The following is a 26,092-nucleotide window of genomic DNA, read 5'->3' on the forward strand; positions in this document are numbered from 1 at the left end:
ACTCGGTCAGTAATGATAATAAAGGTCATGCTGTTGATATAGGTGATTAAAATTTTTTGAAATTATATTTACTCTATGATCCAAAGATACTGTTACTTCCTCATTATTAAATTTTAATTTTAAACTGAAATTACTTTCAGTTCCACATTCACAAATAAAATCTTTTTATGCTGGAATGGAAATTGATGATGAGAAGAAGCCACAAAAAGAGAAAAAGAAGGATGGAGAAAAAAAATCAAAGAAATCTCAGGATAAAAAGCCAAGTGAACCACCAAAGCCAAAACCACCCAAAACCCTGGAGGGAGCTTTTGAAGCTGTATGTATAATTATTTCACTTATTTACTATTTTTTATCTATGAGTTTTGTTTGCATAATTGACATATTCATAAACCAAGCTAAAAATGTCTTATGTCCTACTTTATTTTAAAAACTATGTACATCTTAAATTTCATTATAATTATTTAAACTGTTAAGATGCTGAGAGACAATTAACAGATTCACTTTCACATTCTTTATAATAGTAAGTGTTTATTTAATGTACAAGTATATAAATAAGCATATATATTAAATCCCTGTTGTCCAGGTATATATAAATGTTTAAAAGGAGAACATGAGTTTAGAAACAGAGCAAACTGGACTACTTATTGAATTTTCTACTTGTCAGCCATAGGACTAACAGAGAATGTGTGATATATTTACAATTAAAATTGTAAAATAAGTGTAAATAAAATGTCTGTAGGCTTGTTAGCTACTTTTGTATATTAATTAAAAAAATCATAATGAATTATGTTTAGTTATAAAGAATGTAATAAAAAAGATATTAAACTATGTATGTATAGCACACAATTACAGTTTCTTTAATAAAATTTAAAATTGGTCAGCAACAATTTCACTACATAAATGGAATAAGCATAAACTTGGCATGATGTAATGTATTTCAAATGAGTCATAACTGTGTCGAAACATTTTAAGAATAATTTGCTGACAACATGTAACTATAAATATATAATATTATTTAAAACACTTTCTATAATTTTTTATACATGTACATATAGATGTAAACTTTAAAATGTATGTGAATAGATATATCTGAACATCTCATATCTTCCCTAATTGAATTTAATTGAGAAAAAAATGCAATATTCTTATATTTATTGTTACTATTAAGCATCTTTATTCTGTATATCTTTATTTTGTTACTAATATTACTAGTATTATCTATGAAAATTCTACAAAAGTGAAAGTTTTTTTTAAATATATTCTTTACTGTGAACATTAAATAAAGGCAAAGTAGGCTTTGAATGTTGAGTACAGGATCAATAAATGATATGAAATATGATATTAATAATAATAATAATAAAAGTCCAACCCCGCGTCCGAGCTCACCATCTAGCTCACGTGGAAGGCGGTCACGCGTATAAATAAAACCTACGCGGCTAAAGGGGCAATGGCAAAAATAAAGATGGCGAATAATTATAACGGAGACAGTATAGGGTCGCTGCCCGGGGGTCGCCGGGGCGCGTCTACAACTGGCGGTAGGCGCGGCAGAATGCGAGCCAGCCGACCGGCCCCACCACCTGGCCGGTCCGACCCCTCGCCATCGACATCAGCTGGCTTGGCGCCGGCAGGGCCGTCACAGGCCCAGCAATCGGTGCCCGCCACTGGTGGTACACGTCGCATGAGGTGGACAAGAGCCATGAATGAGGACCTCATGCGTGCGTTCTTCAGGGCTACAGGGACAGAAACAGGCAGAACAGGATACCGGGCAGTAATGCACCGCGAGTTTCTGCGTCTTTTACCGGATCTAACCGTCTCGGAACAGAACCTAGCCGACAGAGTTCGGTACATACAGCGCTCTGGTATGTTTAGCGCGACCGAACTCGAACGATTGCGAAGTGAAGTTGTTCCAGAAGCAAACTCCGCGACCGTAGAGCAACCAATCTCAGACGTGCTACCTAGCGTAGAGGTGGTTGCCGAAACGCTTTCAGAAGCGGATGCGGACGGAACAACTTCCCAGGATATAGAGCATATGAGGAGCATACTAGAGGAGGCGATTCTAGAGATCCGAAGAACTCCCCTCGAAGAGAGACCGAAGCTTCCCCGGATATATCCAAATGTGGCGACGCGGGATGCCATTGAGGCCACAAATGGACTGCTGCCTCAGTACCTTGAGGGCAGCGGTGACCTGGGAGAGACGAGTTCAATCCTGTTTGGCGCTGCGTTGGCAGTATGCCGATATACCGGCGCAAAAATGCCCCGGGCTGGACGTAATATCCAAAGGGATAATATGAAACCAGCCTGGAAAAGAAGGATTGAACGACGGATCGCCCAGGCCAGAGTCCTCATTGGTAGACTGCTCTGCTTCAGGGAGGGCAACACACGCCCGAGAATTATGCGCTCCGTAAAAGAGGCCTTTGCTGGGACAGGGGTACGTCTGTTCCAGCCGGACTTCGGGCACAAACTTACGGAGCGCATAGATGAACTGAAGCAGAAGATCGCTGCATGGGGGAAGCGACTCCGACGGTACTCTGAGAGGGTTGAGAGGTATCAACAGAATCGCCTCTTTATGAGTGATCAACGGAAGTTCTATAGGAACTTGGAGCGCCCAAAACTACAGCCCACAGGACAAAGACCCGAAACAGCCAATTTCGTCGCCTTCTGGAGACAGCTGTGGTCTGAACCTGTGGAACATGAGGAGGGCGCATGGATGCACGATGTTGAGGAAGCATGTGCTCGAATAACGCCGATGAACGCCATTGCCATTACGGAGGAAGACGTGGTTGCCGCGATCCGTCGGGCTCCGAACTGGAAAAGTCCGGGGATCGACGGATTGCAGCACTACTGGTTAAAGGCGTTCTCGGCCAGCCATGCGACCTTAGCCGTGCAATTCCAGAGTGCCCTCGAAAACAGGACGCTCCCGAACTTCCTTACAACCGGGATCACTCATTTAGCTCCTAAGACGGACGATACCGCGGATCCATCTAAATATCGCCCCATCACTTGTCTTACGACAATATATAAGACGTTAACATCCGTTCTGAGCGCTAAGATCTCTCGTCATGTGTACGAGAATAAGATCCTATCTGGCGCTCAGAACGGATGCAGGGGCGGTAGCCGCGGATCGAAGGAGCTGCTCCTCATTGATGCTGTCGCTGGCCACGTGGTCAAGCGGAACCGTCGGAATTTCTCCGCCGCCTGGATAGATTATAAAAAGGCGTTCGATTCCGTGCCCCATTCATGGCTCCGGAGGATACTCGAGCTGTACAAGATCGACGGTACAGTTCGAGTGTTCTTGGAGGCATGCATGGGGCAGTGGACGACGATCCTGACTATCCAGGGCGAGCGATTGACGGATACCGCTGACCGGATAGAGATAAAGAGGGGAATATTCCAGGGCGATTGTTTGAGTCCACTTTGGTTTTGCCTGTCCCTGAATCCACTCAGTACTTTACTGGAGAATTCGGGGACTGGATTTCAGTATCGGAGAGGAGGTACACGAGTGTCTCACCTTCTGTACATGGATGACTTGAAACTGCTAGCTCCGAGCATCGAACGCCTGACGGAGCTGCTAAATATCGTAAACGATTATAGCAGCTCTATTAGGATGGCGCTCGGAATAGACAAGTGCGCGGTCCTCCATGTGCAGAGGGGACGGGTCACTCAAACTGAAGGGATCGCCACAGATCCCTCTAATATTAAAACCCTCTCCGAGGCTGAAACATACCGGTATCTGGGCATGTCACAAAACATCGGTGTGAAGGAGACGGATATGAAACAGTCAGTCCGCGAGGAATTTTTTGCGCGCCTTACAAGAGTACTGAAAAGTTCTTTGTCGGGCGCCAATAAAATCCGAGCTTATAACGGCTGGGTCATACCCGTACTCCTTTACACTTTTGGCGTGCTCAGATGGTCTCAAACCGAACTCGAAGCCCTGGATCGGAAAGTCCGCACAACTATGACCCTCCATAGAATGCATCACCCGAAATCGTCAGTCATGAGGCTGTATATCCCGCGGAAAGCTGGTGGTCGAGGCTTGTTAAGCGTTAAGACCATGCACAACCGCGAGATTGACAGCCTCAGGACATATTTTCTGGAGAAAAGAGACGAGGGTTTGCATAGAGAGGTCATAGAATGTGACAAAGGATTCACCCCTCTTTCTCTGGCTAAAGAGGACTGGCGAAAACCCGAAGTCTTGGGTACCTCTCAGCGGGAGGCCGTATGGAAAGAGAAGGAGTTGCACGGAAGGTTCTTCAAAGCCCTTCACGGGCCGTACGTAAACACGAAGACCTCCGTGCACTGGCTACAGTTCGGTGATCTCTTCGGAGAGACCGAGGGTTTTGTCTGTGCAATGCAGGATCAGGTGGTTAAGACGAACAATTACCGAAAGCACATTCTGAAGGATGGCACTGAGGACATCTGTCGAGCATGTCGCCATCCCGGAGAGTCACTCAGACATGTGCTTTCGGGTTGTTCAGCTCTTGCCAACACAGAGTACTTGCACAGGCACAACCAGGTAGCCAAAATACTCCATCAAGAGCTAGCTCTGAAGTACGGCCTCGCGAATGAGAGGTTGCCGTACTATAAGTACGAGCCACAGCCGGTCCTCGAAAGCGACAGCGTCAGGCTCTACTGGGACCGATCCATCATCACGGACAGGACTGTTCTTGCGAACAAACCTGATATCGTGGTGATGGACCGGGCACTTTCGAGGGTGTTTTTGGTGGATGTCACCATACCGCATGACGAGAACCTCGTGAAAGCCGAAACCGAGAAGAAGAGAAAATATCTCGACCTGGCTCACGAGGTGACCGAAATGTGGGGGGTGACATCTACCGAAATCATCCCAATCGTTATGTCGGTGAACGGTCTTATCCCAACCAGTCTGGAACAACATCTCAGACGGTTGGGATTCCGAGGCGGCTCACTCCCGGGAAAGATGCAGAAAGCGGTGCTCTTAGATTCTGCCCGCATTGTACGCCGGTTTCTCTCCCTGGGGCCCTGAACCCCGGCCGACTGTGCTTCTGCCGGGGGTTAGTTGCCATCTCCTCTCCTTAAGAGGGGAGATGAGAATTTTGGTAAAATTTAAAAATAATAATAATAAAGTTCTTTGTCGGGCGCCAATAAAATCCGAGCTTATAACGGCTGGGTCATACCCGTACTCCTTTACACTTTTGGCGTGCTCAGATGGTCTCAAACCGAACTCGAAGCCCTGGATCGGAAAGTCCGCACAACTATGACCCTCCATAGAATGCATCACCCGAAATCGTCAGTCATGAGGCTGTATATCCCGCGGAAAGCTGGTGGTCGAGGCTTGTTAAGCGTTAAGACCATGCACAACCGCGAGATTGACAGCCTCAGGACATATTTTCTGGAGAAAAGAGACGAGGGTTTGCATAGAGAGGTCATAGAATGTGACAAAGGATTCACCCCTCTTTCTCTGGCTAAAGAGGACTGGCGAAAACCCGAAGTCTTGGGTACCTCTCAGCGGGAGGCCGTATGGAAAGAGAAGGAGTTGCACGGAAGGTTCTTCAAAGCCCTTCACGGGCCGTACGTAAACACGAAGACCTCCGTGCACTGGCTACAGTTCGGTGATCTCTTCGGAGAGACCGAGGGTTTTGTCTGTGCAATACAGGATTAGGTGGTTAAGACGAACAATTACCGAAAGCACATTCTGAAGGATGGCACTGAGGACATCTGTCGAGCATGTCGCCATCCCGGAGAGTCACTCAGACATGTGCTTTCGGGTTGTTCAGCTCTTGCCAACACAGAGTACTTGCACAGGCACAAACAGGTAGCCAAAATACTCCATCAAGAGCTAGCTCTGAAGTACGGCCTCGCGAATGAGAGGTTGCCGTACTATAAGTACGAGCCACAGCCGGTCCTCGAAAGCGACAGCGTCAGGCTCTACTGGGACCGATCCATCATCACGGACAGGACTGTTCTTGCGAACAAACCTGATATCGTGGTGATGGACCGGGCACTTTCGAGGGTGTTTTTGGTGGATGTCACCATACCGCATGACGAGAACCTCGTGAAAGCCGAAACCGAGAAGAAGAGAAAATATCTCGACCTGGCTCACGAGGTGACCGAAATGTGGGGGTGACATCTACCGAAATCATCCCAATCGTTATGTCGGTGAACGGTCTTATCCCAACCAGTCTGGAACAACATCTCAGACGGTTGGGATTCCGAGGCGGCTCACTCCCGGGAAAGATGCAGAAAGCGGTGCTCTTAGATTCTGCCCGCATTGTACGCCGGTTTCTCTCCCTGGGGCCCTGAACCCCGGCCGACTGTGCTTCTGCCGGGGGTTAGTTGCCATCTCCTCTCCTTAAGAGGGGAGATGAGAATTTTGGTAAAATTTAAAAATAATAATAATAATTAACAAACTTAAAATTGACTTTGTAATTGTGATAGAAGATTTATTATAGCTGTGAACTTATTTGCAAAGGAATTTGCACACACAGCTATTTTTAGTATATTAATAACAAATATTTTTATGCATTTACATGATTTTACATGTGGGTTATAACAAGATTTTTATATCTCTGAGAATTCATTATCTGAGAGTCATTTATGTTTAACATCCATTTGTTTATCATTATTGGTATTTATGATATTGGTTTGTTTACTAATATCACAATCATAAAGCAGTAGAAAAGATTTGTGTTTATTTATTTCATATATTTGTTTTGCATATATTATTATTCTAATAAATTTGATATTATATCAAGATGTAGCAAAAAGCTTTATAATTAACAATAAAAAATTCAGAGATGTGAAAGTGAATAACTAATTCAACAAGTGTTGTACCTATGTTCATTAGCTGTGTTCATTTCATTATTTAGTTCATTAGCATGTAATAATAATTACATTTCATGAAAATATACACTTCCTCCCATGTTGAATTTAAATATGTTCAGTAAAATGACTCTGACAGTATTCTATCAGATTTTAGTGTTGAACATATTTATGTTTTAATTTTTTTTAATTCTTTATTGATAACATTACAAAAAAAGGTTTGGTACATAAGGCGGATATAATGCTATATAGCATTAAATAATTTATAAGTAGTATATCTTTGGGAAACAGTAATGTAATTTTTTTTTATTGGATGAAAATGGAGTGCATACCCCACCTGTGCTAATGGGATAGGCTGGCAGGGCACCAGTAAAGGGTGATAGATGAGGATGAAAACAGGCCAATTAGCCCATCATGATGAATTCATCAGTAATTAATTATGATAGTTTCCAGGGGGAACCGGGAGGAGGTCGATCTGGTTGGATATATTGTTAACAATGAGATTCTTAGTCTCCATTATTAACAATCCCTTTTCTCCCCCCACAGAAATGTAATTATGCAATGAAAAATATTGAAGATATTTGTGGGTAAATTGTTTATGTTTTTCTATTATTGCAGATCGACCCCATAGAGCTGGCTAACATAATTGCAACAAATAAGGTCCGATTTTCCAACGCACCGCTGGTTTGGTTGAAAGAAGTCGCCAATTTTTTAAATTCAAAGACACAGATTGATGTTGAAGACCCCACTTTTTCAAATTATCCCCCCACATACCCACTGTCGGCGTTACCTTCGGAGATTAAGAGCAGTCTCGAAGGTGTACTGCAGGACGCTGGAAAGATCAATGCTCAATTATTTTTTGATGTCACCCTCACAGCTTTGGCTAATGATATGAGCAGAGGTATGTTTATTGTATTTTTTTTTCATTAAACAATATTCAGTGGATGAATTTTATTTATTTATTACATAGTTATAACATGCTTATACATAACACAGACATGACATATAGTTTTACCGTGTACTTAAAGAAGAATTAGTAAGTATATTGTAAGTATCCATAATACTTTCTAATATACAGTTTGCACCAAGTACAGAAAAAATGTATGAAATACAATATATATTCCCAAACAAACTACTTTTGTCTCCCTCATGTATATATAATGAAAATTAGTTTAAATAGTACATTTATATGCCTCTTTTACCTCATTATACATTAAAGTAAAACATTCTAAAATAAAATTACTTTATAAAATGGCAAAATACATATTTTGTATTATTTTCCTCTCCTACATACAAAACCAAACACTCATGTATGTTTTTTTATAATTAATCATAGAATCTTTATGATTTAAAAAAGCTATTATCTGATTAATTCATATTATCATCCATAATATCTCATTCATAGGACAGTCAGTCAATGGGCACAGGATTCTTCTGCAAATACTGGCCAATGACTATCCAGAGTTCTGTGTCGCATCAATTCAGAAAAGTGCCAGCCTTCGTAACTCTTACCAGAATAGACCACCCATAGGACTTTCGTTACTGTGGGCGTTTGGTCAAGGAGGACTAAATAATTTTGCAGTAGGTTTAAAAGGTAAGATAGTATTTTCTGTACTAATAACTATAGTACTATATTTTATGAAAATAAAGTTTTATTATTATTATTTGTCTGTTTCAATAGAATTTAATGAAAATGTAAACAAATTAATAAATGACCTGATGATAGACAGTCTGCTAATGTCCAACAATAGTATAAATCAGAAATTGATTAATTCATTGTTTTGATTTGTTACGGGCCACATACAATGTTACAGTTTTTTTTTGTCAAAATTTAACTTTCATACTTTTTAATTATTTATTTATTTATACTTATGCATACATTAAAATTATATATATATATATATATATATATATATATATATATATATATATATATATATATATATATATATATATATATATATAAGCAAGGCAACTTATTGCCTGATGGCATTTTTTACCAGTTAACCATTACGCTAAATAGAGATAGAGTAAATAGCGGTGCATAGATTAAAAAAAAATTGTAAATTAAATAATATTTTTTTTTTTTATAAAATTGGCCATTGCGCTGGCTGATAGTGAAAGAATTTTAATAGTTCTAAAAAAATAAAGAAATTCCCTTTACACAAATCATAATAAATTTCATATAATTTATTTACTTGAATAAGCACCCTATATAGAGGGCACAGATAGGGTTATCATTCCATTTTTAATGCTTAAAAAAATATAAAAATTCTTTTTTTTTTTTTCTTACAGCCTGGCAGGAACTCTTCCTCCCAATAATTGAACTGAAGAATTACTCCAAATTTGTTGTGTTATATTTATCGAAACTTCTCGACAAACACGCAAGCGTGGACAGCACAAAATTAAGCCAGGAACAGCTATTGGCCATGTTCGATCTGGTCAATAACAAGAGGAATAGTCTGTCCAAGGATCTGTCAAGTGACCTTATCAAGCAATTAATTAAATATAAGGTAAGGGTTCATTTTGAGCTCATATTTATGTATAAATCGATTTTATTAGTTATCGATGTTTTCTATTATCGGAGAGTTAGTCAGAAATATATATTACCAGTTTTCTGTTTCGAACAGAAACAAAACCCACGACTTTTACAGTCTATAATAAGTCGGAGTTAGTATACCACTAGTTCGCGGTACTCAATAATGTTGTTTCCACAGGATATATATTTCAATAGAAGCGGCAATAAGCTACAAGTGACCTTCAACCAGATTATGAAGAAACTGCCCAATCAGTTCCTCAGTGGTAGTACCCTGGACCCCTACAACAGGGTATTAGTTGAGAGCCTAATAGACTGTCTACAGAGGGACGACTCCTGCAATGTCACTTGGAGACAGCTCTTCCAAAAGTGTACGAAGCAATCGGCTACTCTGCTGGATTATATTAGTAAGTAGCGAGTTTTTCTTTAATAGCTGTGTTAAGCCGAGGTTTTACCTAGAGACTACAGTATGGGATTCTTCAAAAAAGGGATATATTAAGGTTTCTTCAAAGTCGGCGACGCGCACGTGACACCCCTAGTGTTGCAGGCGTCCATAGGCTATAGTGACTATCAGCTTGTTTGCCATTCTAAGTTGTATAAAAAAAATCTAACGTGTTGTATGCTTGTTTGCCACCATTGTGGTATAAAAAAGTCTGGGATTTAAACTAGGTGTCCTTTCTCTAAAACTTTTCTTAACCTAATATTTTAATTTGACATTCTTCTTCTATGGACCATCATAAACTAAAATAATAACTTAAACTTAAATCTATTAGAAAGTTAGTTCATATTGGTACGAGGCATAATGATTTTCCTGTGATGTTTTGAAATTTCAAATTGAAATTTTTATTTTAGAAGTAGGTTTAGAGAATGGCGCATAAGAATCGGTCCTATTATCGAAATTATAAAGATCATAATTATCTATTTATAAAAAAAAAATCCGCTTAAACATAGGTGTATAAAGAGTGTAATCGAAGTCCTTTGCTATAATGTAAAACAACGAATGTACCCATTCCATAGAATGTATTAGAACAGACATGAATTAAAAATTCTAAAATGACAAAAAATGTTTAACTACCCCTATGCATCATAGTGCAAGACGCATTGTTTTTTGTCATTATTTGTTATATTTGAGAAAAGGATTCTGTTTCACTGGTTTTAATACGAATATCGTTCATTTCCTTCTCATTAATAAGGACTGTTTTAATCAGACAGCAACTGGGCGGAAGTTAGTCCAAGACTAAAATTGAAATCATTGAAAAAGACAGCAGCCGAATACAAGGAGGTGGGAGCTGACGCCCTCAAAGGGAAGAAGAAAGATGAAACTGTTGTGAAGGCTAACAAGTTATGCCAGGTGAGTTTAATATACAGAGTAATGCCACGGTGATGATTACCTGTCAAAGCAAATATTGGTCATCATATGGCACCATTCTGTAAATTTAAAAATATAAAAAATTACTCATACAATTTTATGGTGTTACATAGCATGCAAACCTAACCTTTTTTTTTACTTCGATATTGCATGACATACTATTTAACAGCTTTTGCATGACATAATATGTGCAGTGTGTGCTCTGGCATAGAATGGGCTACCCTTACCTTTCCCATGGGTATCGTAAGAGGCGACTAAGGGAGGTTGAGGGATGGGCAGCAGCATCTCTCTTAAAACATCTTAAAAAGCCTAACTGCAATTGCCAATCTGCCTGCCAAGCGTGGCAACTACTGGCAAAACTCCCATTATGGGAAAGGCTTTTGTCCAGCAGTGGACAGTTAAGGGCTGAAATAATTTTTATTATTTGTTTAATTAGCATGCAAATACATTAAAAAAAACTATGGTTTTTAGTACCACTTAAACCTCTTGGGCTTGTGTGTGATGGCAATAAATAATATGTTATACAAAATTGAATAAAAGAAAGGTTTAACACCTTTCTTTTATTCAATTTTGTATGAATGTCTCTGTGATTACATGCTTATCACAAATGGACTGTGTGAAAGACGATGTGCATAAAAGAGGAGTCAATCCATGTATGGTAGTTGATAGGGGTTTTCTTCATCCCCTATGTCATACAGTCCATCTGTGATGGATATGTGATCACAGATAGACTGTGTGAAAGATAATGTGTATAAAAGAGGTATGATATGAGTGAATCAGGTATGATAGTAGACAGTATTGTGTCAACTCCAAATAAATGGGAAATGCAAAGATGATGCAGAATCACATACCTTAGATGATGTGTGATGACCGAGAGATTCCTACTGACTAAAAACCTATTCATATTTAGGGCTAAACTCACCTGAAGAAGACTTCTAGTTGAAGTTGAATCAATTGTCAGAAACGACAAAAACATAGTCCCGTTTTTACATACACACTAATCGTATTCCTCGCTATTCTAAACGAAAGTGCTGTGGAGCTCCCCTTTCGGAGTTTTCCATGACACTAACATGATCCTAAATGAAGGGTAACTCAATATCTAGGCGTGAAAGGTATACGCCACACGCCGCTGAAAAATTTGAATGTCCCTATCCAACCGCCGCCCCGAGAATAATAATTTATCCGCTAACAGCGTCACAATGATTATGTGGCAATAAATGGAACTAATTCATAATAGTAATATTAGTTACTAAATCGCTTTATAGAGGCAGCACCAACGTTCGCTCGTTATTCACTTTGCAATATAAAACATTTCAAAAGCTGAAGATTGATTACAGATATCATGACATTTTTGACTATCGCTTACCGTTAGATACGTATTAGGGTACGATAGCGACTTTAATTGCTAGTAATTTTTAAGATTAACCTCCATTTTTCAACAACTTTTCATTCATAAATATAATTCATTATAACAATTTATTTTTCTATATAAAATTGCATTCGACATCGCTTCGCATTGGTCGATCTATAAGATCTTAAAAGAAAACACTTAAATTAACAAAACCAATAATACAACAATTTCGTTATTTATATTATAAAATCTTTGTCTTTACTGACTATCAACACGGAAATATAAGCGGAAGATAAGGATTTTTTAAAATTTTAATTTAAAGGGGAACCACGACACAACGTATGTAAAATAGTTATTATGTTTTGCAAAAACCTATATGTATACGAAATATATAAAAAAAAAAGAAATGTTACCATAGACATTTTTTTTTTTTTTTCATTTATTGTGACTTTGGCGAAAGCCATCAGCCAAAAAGTAACAATTACAAGGTAACAATATAAAATTACAAGATAAATTACAAAAATTATTATAGTTATAAATTAATTATAATATACTAAGAAAGTAAGTTAAGTAAAAAAGTATAAGTTACAATTACATATTTAAATTTCACCAATTGTTGAAGTAATATAATTAAAAATTTCTTGGTACAAAATAGTATGTTTTAGTAGATCCTGCACTGAAGTAGGAATATTTTGACATTTTAATAAATCTTGACATTGACAAATAAAAAGTAAACGTTGAAGTGAGAATTTAGGACAAACAAAAAAAATATGATCCAAATCAGAAAAAATATTTTGGCAGTATTTACAGATAGAATTATCCAATAAATTAATACGTTGCAAATGTGCAGGAAATTTACAATGACCTATCCGCAATCTACTTAATGTAGTATAATATTGTCTACCAAGAAAAACATTAGATTTTTCAAACCAAACCCTCGTTGAAGGCTCAGGCGAAATAACAGCCAACCATTTGCCTTTACTTTCTCTTGTAAGAGATAATGAGGACGTCCAACGACTTAGCATATTTAATTTTAGAAAAGGAATTAAATCCATGTAAGGAACTTTGTATTCTGAAAAACTTAATAAATCAGAAGATTTGGCCAAAGTGTCTACAATTTCATTACCTAGGATCCCGGAATGTCCAGGAACCCAGCAAAATTCTATTGAAATGCCCTGATTAATAAGTAAATGTGCGTAATATTTTATTTTATAAATCAAGTAACTAGTGTTAGCAGAGATAATTTTGCATTTCAAGGCCTGTAACACACTCAAAGAATCTGATAATATTAATATTTTCTTATGTGTAGTAAAAGAATTATCAATGATGTATTCTAATGCATGAATAATAGCTAAAGCTTCAGCAGAAAAGATCGAAAAGTAATTATTACATTTCATTACTTTTCCATATTTCAAAAGAGAATCATAAAAAGCCAAACTAGTCCTGTTTTTGGTTTTAGAACCGTCAGTATATATTTTAACAAAATTAGATTTAGTACTAAGAAACTCAAGAAACTCTGTTTTATGCTTGAATTTTGTTAGAGTTACAGAAATATTCAATATGATAATAAAATAATTAAATGAGAAACATGGCAAAGATGTAGACCAAAAGACAGCATCTTGATATTCAAAATTTAAGTAAGTTATAGAGTCACTCAAGGTGGGAGAAGCTGGTATATCAGTTAAATTGTAATTGGGGATATTGAAGTTTTCCAAATATCTAGATACTATTGTATTATCAACACTGACCAATTTTAAACACTTTTTGTCAATTAGAAAAGATCTTCTAACATGTAAAGGAGCTATACCTGCTTCCACTTCAAGAGAGTTAATAGGAGATGATACCATAGCTCCTAGAATTATATGTAAAGCTTTATTTTGCAAAATATCTAATTTTCTCAATAAATGATCAGCTGCTTCAGTATAGAATATACAACCGTAATCGAAAAGGCTACGTACAGAAGTTATATAAAGAACTTTAAGACTTTTAGGATCCGAGCCCCATTTGAGACCAGTTAAAGATTTCATAATGTTTAAACCCATTTCAGCTTTTTTAATAATGTATTCTATATGAGATTTCCAAGTTAATTTAAAATCTAGAATAATTCCCAGATATTTAACCGTTTCCTGAACAGGAATTAAAGAGTTATTGTAAATAATTTTAGGATGAAACCAAGTCTTTTTATTGAAGGGAACAACACGTACGTACGACTAACTGTGGAAAAAATATAACTGCAAAGCTCCATCATAGAACACATTCTATGTTTATGGCCCCAAGTACACCCCAAGATATAAAAAAAATCATAAGAAACTTAAAAAATACAAACAGTGTTGGATATGATGGTTTTTTAACTAAAATTATTAAAGAGGTAAATGAACATATATGCGCTCATTTAAGCTATATTATAAATTTAAGTATACAGACAGGCATTTTCCCCCAGCAACTAAAAAAGACCATAGTTAAACCTCTTTACAAAAGGGATGATAAAGAGGTAATGGAATCTTATAGACCCATAGCACTGATATCTATATTTTCAAAAATATTTGAAAAATACCTATATACTGAAATTAATGCCTACTTAGAGAAAAATAACATTATCTGTAATGAACAAAAGGGTTTTCGAAAAAATAAAACTATAAATATGGCGATTTATGATTTTTTGGAAAAAGTTATGTCCGAAATTGATAAAACCTCACCTGTTTGTTCTATATATTGCGATATGACACAAGCATTTGATCATGTAGACCACAGCATCCTAATACGTAAACTCGAGGCATATGGGATAAGGGGTAATATCCTTAATTTGATAAAATCATATTTATCAGGTCGACAACAAATTACAGAAGTGACAAGATTAAATTGGAAAACAAAAAAGCAACAAAAGTTTATATCAAAACAGCGCACTGTAACATTTGGTGTACCCCAAGGTAGTGTGCTGGGTCCCCTTCTTTTCCTAATATATATTAATGACTTGCCTAACTTTGTTGACCAACCTATGACGTTATTCGCTGACGATAGTACAGTTACTGTAAATTGTAATGATATTAATTTATATGAATATATTATAAATAAATCTCTGACATCAATAATTGCTTGGTTAAAAAATAATAATTTGGTAATTAATTTAAAAAAGACTAATATTATGCACTTTAATCAAAGAACACAATCTAAATCTAATATTAAAATAATATATGAAAATAATATTATAAATGAAGTTGACACGGCTAAATTTCTCGGTCTAAATATTGACAAAAAACTAAACTGGAAAACTCATATAGACGAAATAAACAAAAAAATATCTAGCCTGGCATATCTACTCTACAAGCTGTCTAGGACCGTAAACAATAACGTGCTACTTACAGCTTATCATGGTTTAGTAGAATCGATATTAAGATATGGCATTATTTTCTGGGGTAATTCAACAAATAAAGATATGGCTTTTAAGATGCAAAAAAGATGTATAAGATCCATGTTTGGATTGAATGTCACAGATAGCTGTAAGCCATTATTTACTAAACATAATATCCTCACTCTTCCGTCCTTATATATATTTGAAATGGCCTTATTTGTGAAGTTAAATCCAATCTTATTTCCACGTCTATCTGATAAAAATTATCGAAATAGACGTAATAAAAATCTATTATGTATACATCCAGCCAAAACCACTTTATTGCAAAAAAGCATTATATGTATGGCCCCAAAAATTTATAATAAAATTCCAGATGTATATAAAAATTTAAACACAAACTTATTCCGGAAAAAACTGAAAATGCTACTGATTGACAAATGTTATTATAATATTGACGAATTTTTAAATGACAACCTTTAATATGTTTCTCTTTCGACATTTGCTATTGACATTGTAATTCCATTTGACTTTTTATTTAGTTTATATATAATCTTCACAAAATATTAATATGTTTTGTAAGGCATGGATAGATAGGGGGCATGGATTTGCTTTGTAAGGCACTTGAAATTGCCACTGTCCTTGAAATAATATTTTGCACGCTAATGTTAGCAAAACATGTTAGGACTATACAAATCCTACAATGAACAACAAGTATGTCTTTGCACTAACTATGTACACATGTTTGCAAATAAATTTATCTTTATCTTTATCTTTATCTTTAACACAGCTTTTAGAAACATTCACTTCGAGTTTTAAACAATTATTCAAAATATTGAAAATAGTCTGTAGACAGCTATTTAATGTTGTTTCGCCGACTTTTATATTATCACAATCAATATATAGTAACAAATCATCTGCAAAAAATAAATATTTAACTGGTTTAGGAATAAGTTTCATGAATTGTATTAAACTTAGAATAAAAATAAGTGGAGATGTAACGGATCCCTGAGGGGTACCTTTGTATGAACATTTGGGACCAAAGATATTGGAATTTGTCTTTAAATAAATAGAACGATGATGTAAAAAATTAAATATCCATTTTAAAACATGTCCAGGAATTCCTAACGAGTGTAAACTTTCAACAACATACACGTGATCAAGATTATCAAAGGCGCCTTTAATATCTAAAAATACAGCTAGAGTAGATCTGTTTTAGTGAAGTTATTACGAATATCGCCAATCAAACAACCTAAATTATCCATTGTACTTTTACCCTTTCGAAATCCAAATTGATTATAAGGAATTAAATTGTTACTCTCTACGAACCATTCCAATCTATTTTTCAAAATAGTTTCAAAAAGTTTTGAAAGACATGACGTAAGAGCTATAGGTATGTAAGAATCAATGTCGTTAGGATCTTTGTATGGTTTTAAAATGGCAACTATGTTTTGTTCTTTCCAAGATTGAGGAATGCAATTTTTGGACCACAGTAAGTTAAAAATGTTTAATAAAATGCATTTGGCATTGACAGGAAGGTATTTTAAAACTGTGTAAGAAACAGAATCTGGTCCCGGAGAGGTGTCTTTCTTACTATATAATGCTGTTTCAAATTCTTCAAAACAAAACGGCTCTAAAAGCCATTCAGCAGATTTATGGCCGCTACTTACAAAAAAGTTATGTAATTTAATTACATCAATATGATCATTCGATGAAGCTACTTTGTTTAAAAAGTTAGATGCGTTATTAGGGTTATTGAAAAAGTTAGGTTTGTTTGGAGCCGAATTCAAAAAAGAATGTTTAAATTTTCTAATATGATCCCATAAAACTTTACATGAAGTCATTCGATTGAAAGAAGAACAAAGATTATACCAACTTTGTCGTTTTTGTTCCAAAATAACTTTCTTCTTATTAGCATCGAATTTTTTATAAAGCAAATAATTTTCTAAAGAAGGATACTTTTTGTAAGACTCAAAGGCTAATTTAGACTTTTTGACTACCTCATCGCAAAGATCATTCCACCATACCGCAACCTTTATTTTTTTGTTATGGCTGCACTGGGAGTTCGATGACATTGACGACTTTATTACATGAATTTGACAACAGTGAACTGTTTACTATTTGAATAAAATTGTCATAGTTTAATATGGGGTCATCGCACATTAAAAAAGAAGAAAAACATCTATCACAATCGTTTCTAAATCCACACCAATCTATCTTTTTGAGATTAATAGAGGAAATAAGTGGTTGGGAAGTCACATTGGTGCAAGGGTTGTGCTCATCTTCATTGCGACTACTGTCGTTGTAATGTACGTTAAGCAGTAAAGGATAGTGATCGCTACTGAGGGGATCGTTATGAACTGAACAAATGCAACTGGAACTAAGTGATGATGAAGCTAAAACTAAATCTAGAACATTACCTTCTTGTCCAAAAGGGGCGATTGTAGTTGGACAGTGATTATTCATGCATACTAAATTAAGGTTCTCTATAAAAGAATAGATTTGATTACCCCTTCTATCATTTTTTCTACAACCCCAAGAAGTATGAAGAGCATTAAAGTCGCCTACAATTAAGAAGTGTTTAGATGTAATTTTCATATAAGCATCTAATAAATTATTGACAACAAAGTTTCCATTGGGAGGAGGGGGACAGTAGATACATAAAATGTCTATGGAGAGTGAACCAAGATTAACAGATATTAAGAGATTTTGAAAGTCATATGAAGAGTTTGTGTCAATAATTTTGTAATTATATTTGTTGAGAATAGCTACAGCTACTCCACCATGAGGACGATCAGAGTCTCTTCTAATAATATTGTAACCAGACAATTTACAGATTTTGTTAGAATCAAGCCAAGTTTCATTTAGTAAAATGATATCAAAATTTGATGTAAAGTTGTAAATAAAGTTTTTAAATTGAAATATTTTAGACAGAAAGCTTCTTGAGTTCCAATGAACAATATTAATTTCCTTTAAAGATGTAATGGTCATGTTGAAAAATTAGATATGAGTATTTCCTTAATTAATTTGGATGAAATTGTATCAGAATTAGTTTGAGCTTTCTTAACTAGCTCAAAAACAGTCTTAGTAATTGTGTTGAGTACAATGTCTGAGTTAATGATGTCAGTAACTAATGCCCTTTTTTGAGGAGATTTATTTTGCATTGGGCTGTTAATAGACACAGGGGTATTTGAATTAATTACAGAGTTAACCGATTTTGAAGTCACTGATGCATAAGATGTTTTGCCTAGAATTTTATCTTTGATTTGAGACAATTTCATCGATTTAGTGGGACAGCTATTAGATACTGCTACATGTTGTCCATTACAATTAACACATTTAGGGTTCTCTTTGTTGATACAGGATCTATAATCATGGGCACCAGCACATATGGAACAAACTTGCTTACTTCTGCAGGAACTGCTTCCGTGACCAAATTTGTAACAAGTGAAGCATTGGAGTAGAGGTCTAATGAATTCACGCACATCCAGCCAAATATGGTCATACGTTACGTGATCAGGTCGCTGCGTAGAGAGGAAAGTTACTAAAACTGTAGGAAGAGGATGAAAACTTCCATCTTCTTTCTTTTTTTTGAAACGTTTAACACCGATGATGTCTACAGTAGATTTTAGGTTATTTAAGAGATCTTCCTCAGATATTTCAGTAGGAGCTCTTATAACTCCCTGAGATTCCAGCTGATTATTGGGTATCCTAGCTTGAAGTTTATGTTTTTCTAATAAATCTTTATTTAATAAAAATTCATTAGCCTGTTTCATTGATCAAAAACATATTTTGAATGCAGTAGGACCCATAGTACGAATATAGAATACACCAGGTACAGTCCTCAGAATAGAATTGACTTGCAATAAGTTTACATTGTTGCCCTCAATAGGAGACAACAGAATAAAATATTCATTTTTAGTAGTGTCAGAATATAGGTAATTTTGATCTTTAAACAGTCCTCTTTTTGAGTGAGTAAATTTAATACTCATCTTAGCATCTGGCTCTTCATCAGATATGGAAGTATTTTTTTTTCTTTTTAACTTGCCTCCGCTTGACTCGCACATATCCTCTAACAACACACGAGGGCTTAAATTGGAGAAATAAGTAAAAGAAACTAGGAGAAGCAACAAATAAATATTAAACAAATAAAATAAATTTAAAATTTCCGCCCTCGCGTTACAAGTTTTCCCGCCAAAAAAAAAATTACCATAGACAGGAAAAATAAAAACTTTTTTTATTTTGTGATCGTACATCACTAGGGATAAGTTACCAATAAAAAAAATTTTCATTTTTAGTAATTTCTGTTATATGGGAACAGTTAATGCATTCAGAACATATATTTATTCTGTTTAATATTAATTTTTGTCTGTTTATTTACATTGATTTCAAACAAAAGATGCGTCGCGGCGTTATTGCGAAGTTGCTTGTGTTAGACAATAATCATTGATTGACGCATTTAGCGGCCATAGAAGATTAAGATTCTATATACCTTGTCACATCAGTTTGGCATTAGTAGGAATTAGTAGGAAGTCCGAACTCGAACGAACGACGACATTTTTATTTATTCCTCCAAGTTTGGAATTTTTCCACATTGTTTTCCTACAATCACATCCCAAAATAGGTAATATATATACGTCATTTTCACGATCTAATTAGAGTATATTTCATAAAACGTAATTGTACTACTGTATTGAAAATCTCTAGGGCGGTGTATTAGACGTAGTTCTATACAAAGATGCGCGTAATTTTTTATTGAGAATCACGACTTGAAAGACAACTTTGGCCTTGTGTACTCATTTGTAGTAACAGTAAATGCATATGTGCTAAGGTCCGTTAGAACACGAACGCGGGAGGTGGTCGCTTGTGGTGTTATTTTTAAACCTTGTGTTTGTAGTCAGGTATGAATTCAGTTTCATATTTATAGATATTAATTTATATTTAGCTCGTATTCATTGTTTCATTGAACCCTATCAATCACGAATTTGTTTTCAAATTCATGATATTCTTTGATAACCTCCAAAATGTGTCATTCTCTACTTGAAAGTTCTAAAATACCTACTTATTAAAATATAATCTCTAGGGTACAATACTGAGTAATACAAAAAACATACATTGCAAATTGTTTCAGTATATCAGTTTTTATGTAGTATAATTCCTTTTTATCTCTTAATTTCTTGAAACTTTTTAAATTTTCTATGTAATTTTTTTAATCAGTTAAATCATACAATCTACATATATCATACATCATACATCCTGTACATATTATTAATTTCTTTCCTCTTATAGGGAGAAATCAGATTTTTCTTATCATAACAATATTAATGAGTTATTTTTATAAGGTTACATTTTAGATAGTGAATGTGAATGTGAAAAAGACTATTTTCCGCGTTTAGCCTCTCTATTTTAGATAGTTATATTTGTTGTGTCCTAGATTGATAACATCAACTATTAAGCAAATATTTACTCAAGTAAATGTACTTATTCTAAAATGCTTCGTTCATTTTCATTAGACACATGTGTCTGTGCTCACTCTTTAGATAAAATATTTTTGGAAGCCAATGGAAGGAATTTACCATAAATATATACTATCCTCATTAAAAATAAGTATATAGTTATTGATAGTTACATGTGAAGACACTTGTACTACTTGTACAGGTTTTTTTGTTTAGCTATAAAAAACAAATCACTTAAATTTAATGACAAGTAATTATTTATATTAATTGATAAAGGTTAATGACTTAAATTTTGTACTACATACATGTGCAGTGATACTTCCTATTACTTTATTAGTTAACTAAAGCATCTATAAAAAATTTCATTGTCTTAATTTTTTCAAATCTGTAATCTGTTTTTGTTTTTAAACAATTATATTATTTTATTACTAACATCATACTTGGCTTTGCTTAGGTAGATATTAATAATTAATAATAGATATTTTTTAAAATAATACATAGTCTATGGTGCTTACTTTTAATATATATGAGAAAGAAATCTTAAAATTGTTCAAGTAGTTTCCAATTTATTCATTACAAACAAACAATTGAATATTTCCTCTTTATTATATTGATATAGTTAAAAATGTTAATAAGGACCTGTTTGAATTAAATGATAAATTTGAGTTAGGCTTATTATAAATTTAGTTCCTCCTAGTCTATAATATGAGAATTTCTGTGAATTACCTATTTAAAATTTTATTTACATAGATAACTTTTGTATCAAACCCATTTTACTACACTAGATTGACGGACCTACAAGCAGTGAATGTAACAAATATACAAAAGCTAGATTTAATTTCACAACATCATGGTAAAACTAGTTATTTCGATTTGAAAACCAAACCACTACCTAATTTTTTATGTAATTTCTCTGATTTACCAATTTGAAAGCATTTTGTTTTTGATCTATTAAAAAAAAGTTTCCAAATATCTTTATAAATGGTGGAGTGAGATAACAAACTTAAAAAGAAATACAACCAAATCGAAAATTTACTTATTTTTTTGAAGTCAGTGAAAAATACATAGAATATATATATATATATATATATATATATATATATATATATATATATAACAAGATTTGTTTCCAATACTCATTGTTGGCACTTAATTGCCTATCTGTCTTATTATTGACCTGAGCTAAAGATATATAATAAGGTTTTCTGATAGGTTGTTTGAATTATCTGGCAGCTAATAAATATTGATGATAATGATATAATAGGTGGCTTCACCTTTGGTCCTTTATTTGATACTGTGTATTGTGCATACTCTGTATGATTTAATAAGTTAATTCTTAGTAATTTAATGTGAATTTATTAATATTTTATTATATATTAATACTTAACTGGTATGTATAATTATAAGAAAAAAAAAGAATTGTGTATCTAAGATACTGGTAATTTAAAAGTGAAAAAAAAAAGATGAATAAAAAAAGTAGGAAGGAAGATCAGATAGGAAGTATAAAGTGGTGGGGCCGATTTTGAGGCACCATTTTTTTAAACCAATCTCTCTCTAAAACAATCAATATCAAATTCGAATTTTAATTAAAAAAAAATAGGTTTAGAGAAATGGCACCTCATAATCGACCCCATAACTGAATGATGTATTTTTTTTTTAATTTGTTTAGTGGTAAAAAAGCAAATTTGTGTTTAAATTTTATAATTATATATAGAATTTTTATAGGAAATTTTAAAGTCATATGTAAAATATTATGATGTGGTTTTGAATTTGTTTTATACAACTATATAATAAATATAAATAAATATATTATAGATGGATAGGATAGAGGATATATTATAGAACAGCAAACAAGCTGATAGTCCACCTATTGGAAAGTGTTAACCATCATTTATAGACAAAGCATATTCATGACATATTCACTACTTTGTTTCTTCTTGCACAAGAAAGTGGGTATTAGAATTCAGAGCAATTAGCAAGTAATAGGTATATTTTGATGTGTTGTCCACAGGATATTCTAGACAGAATGACAAGTACTAGAAGGTTCCCGTGGCTATGGGCCAGCTTCTTCCTGCTCCTGAGCATCGCTGGGCTGGTGGCTTATGATGTTTACACAGTCAAGGGCAACTTCCCAAGTGAGTATTATTATTGATGACCAATGGCCGTGTGTGGTCCCAGCTTAGAATAGGCCACCCTTTCCTATCCCGTGGGTGTCATAAGAGCCTACTAAGGGAGGGCAAGGGATGGGCAGCAGCATACCTCTTAAAATATCTTTAAAGCCGAACTGCACATGCCTATTCGCCTGCCAAGCGTGGCTACTACTGACCAAACCTCCAAGAGGGAAGCTTATGCTTAGCAGTAGATAGTTAAAGGCTGTCATGCTGTTGATGATGATGAACAGCAGTTTAACACACCACTCGTTTACCGGCGTCTGTTTCCAGATTACTTTAACATAGAGTCTTTCAAACCTAGAGTGAAAAGGTATTATTTGAATTTGCGTGTAAAACTTGATCGCCACTTAAAATCAGATGAGATTGTAGTCAAATGCGTTCAAATTTAATATTAAAATAAATACACCTTATCTACCACTTCTTGCGGCTTCGATTCCTGCACAATACATATATTTGTACCCACAACTATGTCAGTATGTATTGGTTTGCATGTGTTCTATGTATAACATTATGTATTTCTATAAAAAGTCAGTACATGTAGTACAAATTCTTGCACAAGAAATACTTAATTTAAGATTAGATAGTGTTTTGTAATATATCCAAGGGTATTTATTTATTTAATAATGTCGTGTTGTTACCATACATAGACAGAGGTCTGCCGTGTTTTTATGAATATTGGTACTGAAATAGAGATGTTTTGCATTCGATGGAATTTATATTTCATATGTAGTTATAAGTGAGAAAGAAGAATTACGAAAGATTTATCAAGCAAGAAGGGAGATATCGGTATGGATCGCCCTAGACGGACATATGTCGAGTAAATAGGCGACATGCTGAAGAAGGGCTGAATTAAAAGTATACAGTATACAGAGGGAGACTTTATACAAAAGTTGATTGCTTGGGTACCTCTGTCCCATTCGTGTTTCAACCGTGAAGCAGTTGTGTTTGCATGGCAGTGTTTCGGTTTGGGTGGGATATGGCGTGAATTTACTAGGTACAGAGGAGTAACACCGGAGTCCTCAGGAATGGTAACGCATGGGGGTATCATGAGCGAAACAGTATACTCTGTTATGTCTATGGTACTGCTCATGTCTATAGGTGACGGTTACCACTTTCCATCAGGTGGGCCGTCAGCCTGTTTGCCATTCTAAGTTGTATAAAAAAAAATACGTAACTGGCGAGCGTGTATGAAAAATTGATAGATGTGGAGGAAGCGAAAGAGGTTTGTTTGAATCGAACCATTTGGCGTTCTATTGTTTCTGCCTATCCTAAAGGGAGACAAGCGTGTTATATAGGTATGTATGTATAAGTGAGGACACTTATGCTATTTCTGTAAGTTTTTATTTAATTAAATATACTTTGTAACCTTGTTTGGACAGATAACGGACATAGTACTGTTTGCTGATGACACTTATTTATTATTCATACCTAACCGGTTTTATAAATAGCCCATAAAAATTTTAACGAAAGTTTTGCTGTGTGAGAACTGTGTATCAGTGAAGCGAGAAAAAGTAGGATGCAATAGTCTATGTACTTTTTCTTTACTACTAATTATAGCATTATGATTATTTATTTATTGATCTTCAACGCTTCGTGTAAAAGGCGGACTTAACACTATGTAATTGAAAATATAATTGACGGATGCACCATAATAAGTAAATAAATAGAAATACATAGGGGGAAAGGGATTATTAGTAATGTAGACTGAGGATCCCATTGCTAGCAATATACTCAACCAGGTCGACCTCCTCGCAGTTCCCCCTGGAAACTATTATGGTTAATTCCTGATTAATTCATCATGATGGGCTAACTGGCCTGTTTTCATTTTCATCTATCACCCTTCACTGGTGCTCCGTCAGCGTATCCCGTTAGTGCAGGCGGGGTTACCATGCCATTTTCACCCATCAAAAAAAAAATAGAAATACATATATACTATTATAAACATAAAAGTGAGTGTTTGTTTGTTGTATTATAACGCCTTTACGGCTTAATCAATTTCTATGAAATTTAGTAGCAGTATTATGCGATGGATAAGGCTATAGGCTATTATCCCAGTCGGTAAACATATCCATGTTACGCGAAACAAAATTACGGGTAAAAGCTAGTAATTCTATATTTTTTGTCTTAAATTTATGGGCTTTCCCCATAAACTGTCATAAGGAACGAGGCCATTCCTTATAACAGTTTACAATTGGCGGGATTGGCAACCGCAGCTTTTGATGATGTTTAAAAATACTTTATATGTTGTAAATGCTGCTAATTATTAATTGTATGTATTATTATATATATTCTTTATTGCACTTGTAACTTTAAGTTGTGAGCAAGGGTGGACTTATCTCTGACAGAGATCTCTTCCAGTCAACCCAATGCAATGAGAAAGCATTTCGTTAGCGGGCAGCTGAAGTGCTACAACTATTAATACATAAACAAATTATACAGTTAAATAAAATATTAAAATAGATAATAAAATATTACATAAATACATACACTATAAATACATATAATACCTACCTACTTATATAATAAATGTTAAAATAAATGAATATACTATTTACATTAGAAATTTAATGATTTTAAGATTTGTTCAATTAGATATAATAAATATATCCACGATAGTTGAAATGAATTATTATAATAGTTCTAATAAGGAAATTCTATGTGAATGTGCAAAAATATATCTTATAGTTATTATCCATAGCACATCTTTCATTATTACGAAAATTTAAAGCTTAACGTAAAAATGGCAATAAATCAATGATAAAAATGTCTAATGAAATTAAAATTAATCGAGTGGCTTGCTTGTGATTATATCTATGGTTACAAAGGTGTAAGAATTAATGTTATCAGTTATTACATTTACATATTACGAGTACTAACTAGTCTTTACTCCCGACTTCGTCCATGTCACCCAAAGATATTGGGTGATGGATTTTTCTTTCTCCTTTCCAAGTACTGCGTGTATACCAAATTTCATGACAATTGGTTGAAACTAGCGTCAAGAGGTAATAGGCTCACTTTCTTATTTATTTATTTATTTAGTAAGTTTATGCAGGTGGCTCAGCGCC

The 26,092-nt window shown here is 34.7% G+C and overlaps 1 protein-coding gene across 1 annotated transcript in view; it reads left to right on the top strand.

The window, feature by feature from the left end:
• LOC113521615 (transmembrane protein 214) overlaps positions 1 to 26,092 on the top strand; it is a 30,188-nt gene that overhangs the window by 890 nt on the left and 3,206 nt on the right. The window contains exons 2-8 of the mRNA XM_026907199.3: positions 141 to 316; positions 7,417 to 7,699; positions 8,204 to 8,392; positions 9,094 to 9,311; positions 9,516 to 9,741; positions 10,543 to 10,685; positions 22,868 to 22,991. Coding sequence (XP_026763000.2) covers positions 141 to 316; positions 7,417 to 7,699; positions 8,204 to 8,392; positions 9,094 to 9,311; positions 9,516 to 9,741; positions 10,543 to 10,685; positions 22,868 to 22,991 — 1,359 coding nt within the window. The remainder of the gene's footprint in view (positions 1 to 140; positions 317 to 7,416; positions 7,700 to 8,203; positions 8,393 to 9,093; positions 9,312 to 9,515; positions 9,742 to 10,542; positions 10,686 to 22,867; positions 22,992 to 26,092) is intronic.

The sequence above is a fragment of the Galleria mellonella genome, unplaced genomic scaffold (genome assembly GCF_026898425.1).
Source record: "Galleria mellonella isolate WM207_F2 unplaced genomic scaffold, CSIRO_AGI_GalMel_v1 utg63, whole genome shotgun sequence".
In the NCBI taxonomy this organism is placed as follows: domain Eukaryota; kingdom Metazoa; phylum Arthropoda; class Insecta; order Lepidoptera; family Pyralidae; genus Galleria; species Galleria mellonella.